The sequence below is a fragment of the Pteropus vampyrus genome, unplaced genomic scaffold, assembly GCF_000151845.1.
Source record: "Pteropus vampyrus isolate Shadow unplaced genomic scaffold, Pvam_2.0 Scaffold25, whole genome shotgun sequence".
Lineage (NCBI taxonomy): Eukaryota > Metazoa > Chordata > Mammalia > Chiroptera > Pteropodidae > Pteropus > Pteropus vampyrus.
The window spans coordinates 8,067,273-8,075,882 of record NW_011888806.1 but is presented as its reverse complement, the minus strand read 5'-3'; the positions used below and the strand labels follow the sequence as shown (position 1 = coordinate 8,075,882).

The 8,610-nt window shown below is 34.9% G+C and overlaps 1 protein-coding gene across 1 annotated transcript in view; it reads right to left on the bottom strand.

Annotated features, from left to right (window-relative positions):
• The window catches only part of FAM13A (family with sequence similarity 13 member A), a 247,805-nt gene extending 239,436 nt beyond the window's left edge, over nt 1-8,369 (bottom strand). Inside the window, exon 1 of the mRNA XM_011356296.2 lies at nt 8,104-8,369. Within this exon, the coding sequence (XP_011354598.1) occupies nt 8,104-8,178 (75 nt within the window). The 5' untranslated portion in view covers nt 8,179-8,369. The remainder of the gene's footprint in view (nt 1-8,103) is intronic.
• Between the last annotated feature and the right edge of the window lie 241 nt (nt 8,370-8,610).

Genomic DNA, 8,610 nt, shown 5'->3' with positions numbered 1-8,610 from the left:
ATGGTCAATAAGCACATGAAAATATGCTCAATATCATTAGTCATTAGGGAAATACAAATCAAAACCACAGTGATATACCACTTAACACCCATTAAGATGGCTATTATCCAAAAAAAAAAAAAAAAGAAAAAGAAAAAAACAGAAAATAAGTGCTGGCTAGGATGTGGAATAATGAACCTTTATTCATTGCAGAGAGAAATGTAAAACAGCACAGCACTGTAGAAAACAAGTGGCTCCTCAAAAGTTAAATATAAAACTATCATATAACCCAGCAACTTCACTTCTGGGCATAGACCAAAAGCAGGAACTCAAGCAGATACCTGTACACCAATGTTCAGGGCAGCATTACCCCCAATAGCCGAAAAATAGAAACCACCCAAATATCCATCAACAGATTAACTGGATAAACTAAATGTGGTATATATTTGCAATGGACTATTACTTAGCCTTATAAAAATGAAATTCGGCTACGTACTATAACATAAATGAACCTTAAAAATACTACCAAAGTGAAATAAGCCAGATACAAAAGGACAAAAATTGTATGATTCTACTTATATAAGATACCTAGAATAGGCAAATTCATTGAGGCAGAAAGCAGAACAATGGTTACCAGGCCCGATAGGAGGGGAGAATGAGGAGAATGGGGAGTTATTATTTAATGGGTACAGAGTTTATGTTGGAGATAATGAAAAGTTCTGGAAATGGAAATGGTTGCACAATATTTTAAATGCCACTGACTTGTACACCAAAAAAATGGTTAAAATCATAAAATTTATGTTATGTACATTTTACGATTTTTTTAAAAAGTTAATGATGAAAAGATGCCACGAAGCATAAATACGGAAATTTAGGAAAGAGATATTCAGTCAACAGGATAATGAAGAATGGAAACTGGCAGAAATTGTGAAAAGGCAAAAAGGAAATGACAAATATATTTCAGAAGTAAAGACTAAATTATAAAGAGCACAAAGAGAACAGAAACCATTGATCGTCCAGTAAGAGACATAGAGGACATAAACGAGAAAAGCAGACATAACATTTTAAAAAAATCACAAAGATTAGAGAGGGAACTATAGAAAGCAGTTAAATGAGCTCCAACATATGAGTTATTAGAGTCCCCGAAGAAAACAACTACACAATGGAGTAGAATAAAGTTATAATTCACAAAAGTTCAGTTCCAGACCACTACCATAAAGCGAGTATGTCACAATAAAGCAAGTCTTCATCTTGCTGGTGGAGGATTTTGCCTCCAGTTTGTAAAAATCACATCTGTGAAGCACAATGAAATGAGCCGTGCCTGTAGATTTTCTCAGAAGGTGGTCAAACTCCTAACAATCAAAGAAAGGCAAAAACAATAATGTGGTACCATTTGTCAGCCTTTCTATTCACGGAGATTTTTTTAGAAAGAAAAGAGAAAATATTAGTAAGAAAAAAGGTGGGATATAAAGTGATTCGAATTTCTGGAAGGCAATTTGGCAATGCCCAGCAAAATCTGGGGCTTGGTCCCAGGCTGTCCTCCTTCTAGCCATGTCTCCAACCACAGGAGAAAGACAAGTAACAGTGAGTGAGACTCATATCTTATGAAAATGAGACTTTAAGATATTCACAATACACTATTACTTGGAGGAAGAAAGAATGCTATAAAGTACAATCTATTTTATAACTTTATATGTTCACAGTAAAAAAACTATAGTACATAAGCAAACATACTATGTTTATTTCTGGGTTATGGAATCTGGGATTATTCTTATTTTCTTTTACTTATTTGTACTTCCTAAATTTTCTACGTCAGACATGTATTACTATTTGTCAAGAAAGATAAAAGGTTATTAGAAAAAGTTAAATTCTCTATATAAGAGAAAGTCAAGACCTACTGATTTTCAGCGATGCTCGATTAAAGGGGTCTGCAAATGCTCTCCTAAGAAACATATGAAAGTGAACGAAATTGTCAAAACAACCATTTCAGGTCTTTGGCAATTAACCAGAGGCAAAATAAATAAATAAAACAAAACACTTATTCATGAAAAACTGATGAAATTTAGTGAGCTTTTGTGGCAGCATTCCTGGACCTGCTCCCAATCCCTTCTACCTCCCAGGCTGGGTGGGCACAACAGTGCCAAGATGAGGAACCAGAAGTGAAAACTAGCTTTGGTTCTGGCAGAACTGATTTGGAAGACAAAAACCCCATATATCTGATAAAGGACTTGTACCCAGAATACATAAGAAGAACTCTTACAACTCAACAAGAACAAACAACCCAATAAAGAAATGGGCAAAATATAAGAACAGACATTTAACTAAAAATGCCTAACATCATTAGTCATTAAGAAGCTGAGACAGCTCTAAGAAATTCAACAGAATGACTATTGAAAAAAAAAAAAAAAAAAGACTAACAATACCATATGCTGTAGGATATGGAGAAACTGGAATTCTCATACATTGATAATGGGAATGTAAAATACTGCAACCATTTTGGAAAAGACTTTGGCAGTTTCTTAAAACTTTAAACATAAATTTACTGTATGATCCAGCAATTCTTCTCCTAGGTACTTATCCAAGAGAAATGAAAACAGATATTCACACAAAGAGTTGTATATGAATGTTCATAGCATTACTCATACCACCAAAATTGTAATCCAAATGCCTATCAACTAATGAATGTATAAACAAAATGTGATATATCATATAACAACTTATTCAGTATCAAAAAGGAATGAAATACTGATACATGCTACAACATGGATGAACCTCAAAAATATTACACTAAGTGAAAGAAGCCAGTAACAAGGGAACATATATTGCTTGATTCCATTTATAGCAAATATCTAGAAAAGATAAATGTATAGAAACAAAGCAAATTAGTTGTCTGAGGTTAGGGGTGGGGAGGGGGCAGATAATGGGAACTAACTGTAAAAGGGCATAGGGATCTTACTGAAATGATGGAATGTTCTAGAACTAGTTTGCAGTGAAATTTGAACAATTGGTAAATTTACTAAAACAATCATTAAACTGCACACTTTCAATAAGTATATTTGTGGTATGTAAATTACACTTCAAAAGAGATGTTAAAAACAAGAAAAAGTTCACAAGTAATTTTTTGCCAAAATAAGACTTTATGTTGGTAAAAAGAATACTCTAAAATTAATCTGCTTTTGGAAACATTCCACATTCATTATAGTAGCGCCCCTTATCCCTTTTCAATAAATCTAGATGAAATAGGTTCTGGGGTGGGTCACTTTTAAGTGATTACTGATGCTACACTTATGTATAAAAACCGTGAAAGCACAGAAACATTCGTGTGCTTAGAATCACTTGGTTATCTGCAGAAAAGAAGACAGCGCTTAACGTTGCTACTGATAAACCTTTCATTAAGCATTGTTGGCAGTCCTAATGGAGCCAAGGAGGATTCAAACAGAAGAGAATTGTTTTGCAGGAGGTTGCTATGAATCAAATTTTAAAAATGCTCTTGGAAAGGATATGCTTGCTATTGTTTCTCAACAAGTTTAAGCAGAATGTAAAGTCAAAAATAGGATTTTTTAAGTTACAAAGAGTTAAAATTCAGTAAGAGCTATAGTGTTAACCATTTTGTTTTTGTTAAAATTACGACTTAAATGCGTAGCTTCAAAAAGCCAAAGGTGCTTAAAACGAAAGCTTGCAGGCCTACAAGATTTACAGTGTAAACCACAGAAATAAAAATTGCTGTGAGATAATTTATTTACATTTTAACAAATTTTAAGGGAATCTTTACAAATTAAGACAAAAGTAAATTAACTATAAGACAATTTTATATCAAAATTCTCCTTGAACAACTGTTTTTCTTCTAGCACATCTTTTCCACTGCTACTGTCTACAAACAATTTTTCCTAGAATGAACCATTTGACTGAGTTCTATGGTATAATTTTAAGTAATTTATACATTTTTTATACAACAGAATGGAGTAAAAATTTAGCAATCCCATACTAATATTCTAATTTTTTTCATTAAAAAATCTCTACTGTTTTTACGGCAAACAAGGCTACATGTACAGTTAAAATGTTAGCCTTCTCCGGGGGATCTATTTTATTAAGATCATGGCATCCTGCCTTCAGCTTTGGCTAGTCCTCCATGTAAAAGAAGCCCTAATTGAAGCAAGTACAGGGGAAAAAAGGCATGTGTGTGTTCAATTTCCAACAGTCTAACAAATGAAAAAGAATAATGGGCTGAGAGCTACACATTCTGGGGAGTAACACAATGACTCAGAATCCTAGAACACTGCAAGGGCATCTAACCCTGTAACACTAATTCCATGAAGGAACACCTATGACAAGTTGGCCCATGACCATTCAGCCTTTTCTCTCTTACTTTTGGTGACGGGGCACTGACCACTGCATAAGACAACAAGCTCAAGTTTTCAGACAGTAGAATCTTTAGATACTTCTTTCTACTGGGTTGAAACCGCCTCATTACATTCTATTCAGCTGTAGGTCTGCACTATGAAATTTGTGGGGAAAGTCTATTTCCTTTTATATATTAGACCATGTCAAGTAATTTATGTATTCCAATATATATCTATAAAACTACTGTAGATATTCAAACTTAATATTAATTGCCTTTATCATTGTAAATCAAACCAATCTTTATTTCTAGACAGCTACTGTTCTGTTCTTTGAGTAGTCTTTATTTTTACTAATTTAAATTTAATAAATACATGTGCTTGATCAAAACTCAATACACAAGAGTTTAATCTGAAAAGTCTTCTTATTCATCCCTAAGAATTCTTGTTTCCTTGCAGAAATTTTCTATGCATAATTAAGGATATACATGTATGTTATTTTAAAAAGCAAATATAACTCTACTACTGTGTGTACCTTTCTTTTGCTACTTGGTTTATTTGGAGGTCAAACAGATTGGCACATACGGCTGTTTAATATTACATTACAGAGATACTATAATTGATTTAACCGATCTTATTTAACATTTAGATTATTTACAGTTCTTGCTATTACAAATATTTCAGCAATGAACATTCTTACAAACATTTTTACATAACTGTACAAGTACTTGTAAGATAAATGCCTAGAAATGAGATGGCTGGTTCAACAGGTACGTAAGTGATAAATTTTGATATATTACCACAATGCCCTACAAAGATGCCTCTGCAATTTACAATTCGATCGATAGCATGTGAGAGTGCCTGTTTCCTGTTCTCTCATCATGCCTGGTATTAATTTTTTTTAATTTACCAATATTGATAATTATTAATGAAATTAAACAATTTTCATGTTTATTAGCATTTGTATTTATGTGAAGCTCCTGTTCATAAGCTTTGCCTATTTTTTAATTGGGTAGATTAGATGTCTGCCAGCAGCACCTGGGGTTTATAATTCTTTGTTTACATTCAGACAGGATAAACATTATGTAACACAGGAAGCTGGGAGTATGGTGCTTTTGTCTCACTTCAACCCTTTCTAAGTAGGTAAATCTACCCTGTCTTTCCCTCCTTGCTTTGTACTGTGTTTTAAGTTGATTCAATAAATCAGCAACAAGAGTATCTTAATTTGGTGAGCCTTTGTGTACTCTGACCACAGCTCCTGCCTACACTGTGTGATATATATATAAGGTAGCTGATGGTACCATGTGGTAAGGCTACAAGGAGCGAGATGCCCAAGTTAAGGACAAGGTTCCAAAGGCCTGGATACCCCTGGAACTGTTACCAGCACCAGCAAGACTTGGGCTAAATCAGGAAGAGTGGACCACTAGGCACTGATTATACCAAGAGAACTGATCCACAAATTCACCAGTCACAGATTTGATACCTGAACTCACCCATGAATAAGAACATCCAGAGTACAAGAATCTACACGCATGTTCTAGGTCCCCTCGTTCTTCATCCACTAGAATATGCTAACTCTTCACTCTTACCCAACTTTCCTCAAAATGCCCAGATGGCACCCTGGACAGAACAGCAGGAGGGGCAGGGAATCTGAAAGACTCAGGATTCACCTGAGAGAACCTGAGTCATCCAAAACTGACATTTAAAACTAGAAATGACTAAGACAATATTAATTGGCAAGTACAGTTTCCCATTCTGCCTAGGGATGATTTACTAAGAAAAAAGATTTTATAGTAAAGAACCTACCTCTTTGTACGCATGAGTAGCAATATAAGTAAATTTGTGAGCCCTCTATAGTTTTACTAACTGCCCTACCAATATGGAAATGAGGAAAACAAAAGAAGTGAGGAAGAGAAAGCTGGTTAGTCAGGACCGAAGAATGAGTATCTTTAAAGCAGTCTGTGCCCTACTTCAAGGATCTATAAGTTCTCTCTTTCTGTCTCCTCCCCCCTCAAACACCCAAATATCTTACACTCTACTGTCTGAAGACTATCTTCAGTTAGCAGGATATTTGTGCAGCTGCTACACATAAGATATGCCTACTAAGTACAAAGGTCGCAAACTAAAAAAAGACGTACATCAACCTATATGCATGCATCTATAGGTGACTTAGTTACTTTTCTGCCACAAACATTATTTTAAAAAGTAGCTATCTTTTTTACAGAACATCTATGTTTCGAATCCTAAAACTATAAATATTTCCTCTTACAGTAAAAGTGGGACAATCGCATCAGAGTGAATAATCTCATAAATGGTATGATTTTTATGTCAGTCTTAAAATTTTGTACAAACTTTGGATATAAATGAAGAGAAAAGATGGATTTCATACATGGGTCAGTTTGCACTTCAGTCAAGATTAGATCAATGTATGCAGGAGGGCAAGAAGGATCTAATCAGACAATCAGCGATGACTACAAATCTCAGGACAAATAGTTCAATCTGCTGCCTCTACACATTTCTAGTTCTTAAGTATTCCTTTTATAAAGCTGGGAAAATGAAGACATTAGTCTATAGTAAAATGCAAGCTCGATATTTACACAAAGGAAGAAAAATCAGATTTTGAAAGAAACTCTTTGGAGTGATAAAAAGATAACTACCTGGACACTAAAAGCCTCAGGGCTAAAAGGGAAAGACAGACAGACTGGCACGCAGGATGCCGAAAAGTTCTGAGCGTGGAAATGAGGAAGTCGCCCTGCAGTTTTACTCAGAAAATTCAATCTCTGGGGCTGGTGTACCATCTGGTGACCATTCTGGGCCTATGTGTCAAAAATTGCCCAGAGATTTCTGGAAACTTTAGAATGCCATCATGACCTACAGCAAATTGCAGGTCTTTCTGAAACTTGAAAAAGAAAAATATAAGATTGGACCTAAATGTGATAAAACACAAGTGAGCAGTTAAGGTATAATAAAGACTAAGATATTCTTCATTTAGTACAAATAAAATGCCCCTTGGAATATACTACCAACTTGAAATACAAATATGTATGATATATTTCTCCATTTTCTATATATTGATATACAAATTTTAATTATAGCATTTTGTAAGTTATAATTGGCAATACTTGGTTATTCCAAAAGTTCTGTATAAGCACCAACAGAATTACTTTGAAATTGATGAATTTCAGCCCCAGAAATATACACATTTTTCCCATGGATTTTATATCAATGTTATTTGTCAATGCTATTGTATTAAAACAAGCAGAACTTTCTACAGTTGATTAACAAATCACAAATATTTATCAACCAAGTTTTTCCACCATCACTTTCAGCAACCATGCTGAAACAAATTCCAGAATTACTAAATGGAAAAAGAATGTGAAAAGATGTCCTACACATACTCAGAAGTAAAAAATTAATCGTTATGTTAATTCTTTCTCAATTTAACCGTAAGATTTTCCCAACAACTACAATTGAGCATTCATATTTAACTCTTTCAGAACAAGAAAGTCTAAAATGCTTGAGAGTGCTCTACATTAAATCAAGATGACTTAACCAAATAAACTCAGCATGCATCTTCCTTCTTTTTTGAAAAGGAAAGTGGACAGAAATGCTGAATGTCTAAAATAATGCTTAATGTCCATTTGAATAGACAGGAATTTAAATAACAGATCTTCCCCCACCTCCTAAATAGGTAAAACAGAGTCACACAAATTTCTCATCAAAAGCAGGAGGGCCCAGGCCTCCCCAGAGTCCTGGCAGTGAACAAACAGGGGCGGCCTATACTCACACAGATGGCGAGAGCTCCTGCCCCCATCGTCGCAGGAAGTGTCCGGTAAAACTGATGAAGACCAGATGAAAACATCAAAATGATAGCAAAATACTGAAATTCTACTCAGTGGATACGCTCTGATTTGAAAACCAGCTTCCAATCCTGAGGCCCCACGGTAAGCGAAGAGCAGCAGCTAACATTTTCGGAGGTATGGTTTTGCTTCTCATTTGGTTAAACCCACATGGCTGGGAGGACTGCGTGGAGTTGAAATTTGATCCACAGCGTCTAGTATTAGCAAGGAGAGGGGAGTCATGTGACATGGGTCTTAAGTCACTGACATCCTTTTCTTAAACCTGACTTGCTAGCCACACAGGCTTCTGTTCGGAAAATGCTGATCACCTGATGGTATTTGTTAATAGAACTAACAGTGCATAAAGAGAAAACACCAACTTGCTTTCTTGTTGCTATTCATCTCTAAGAAAAATTCACATATTTACACGCAGGTTTAAATCTGCAGGCATATTC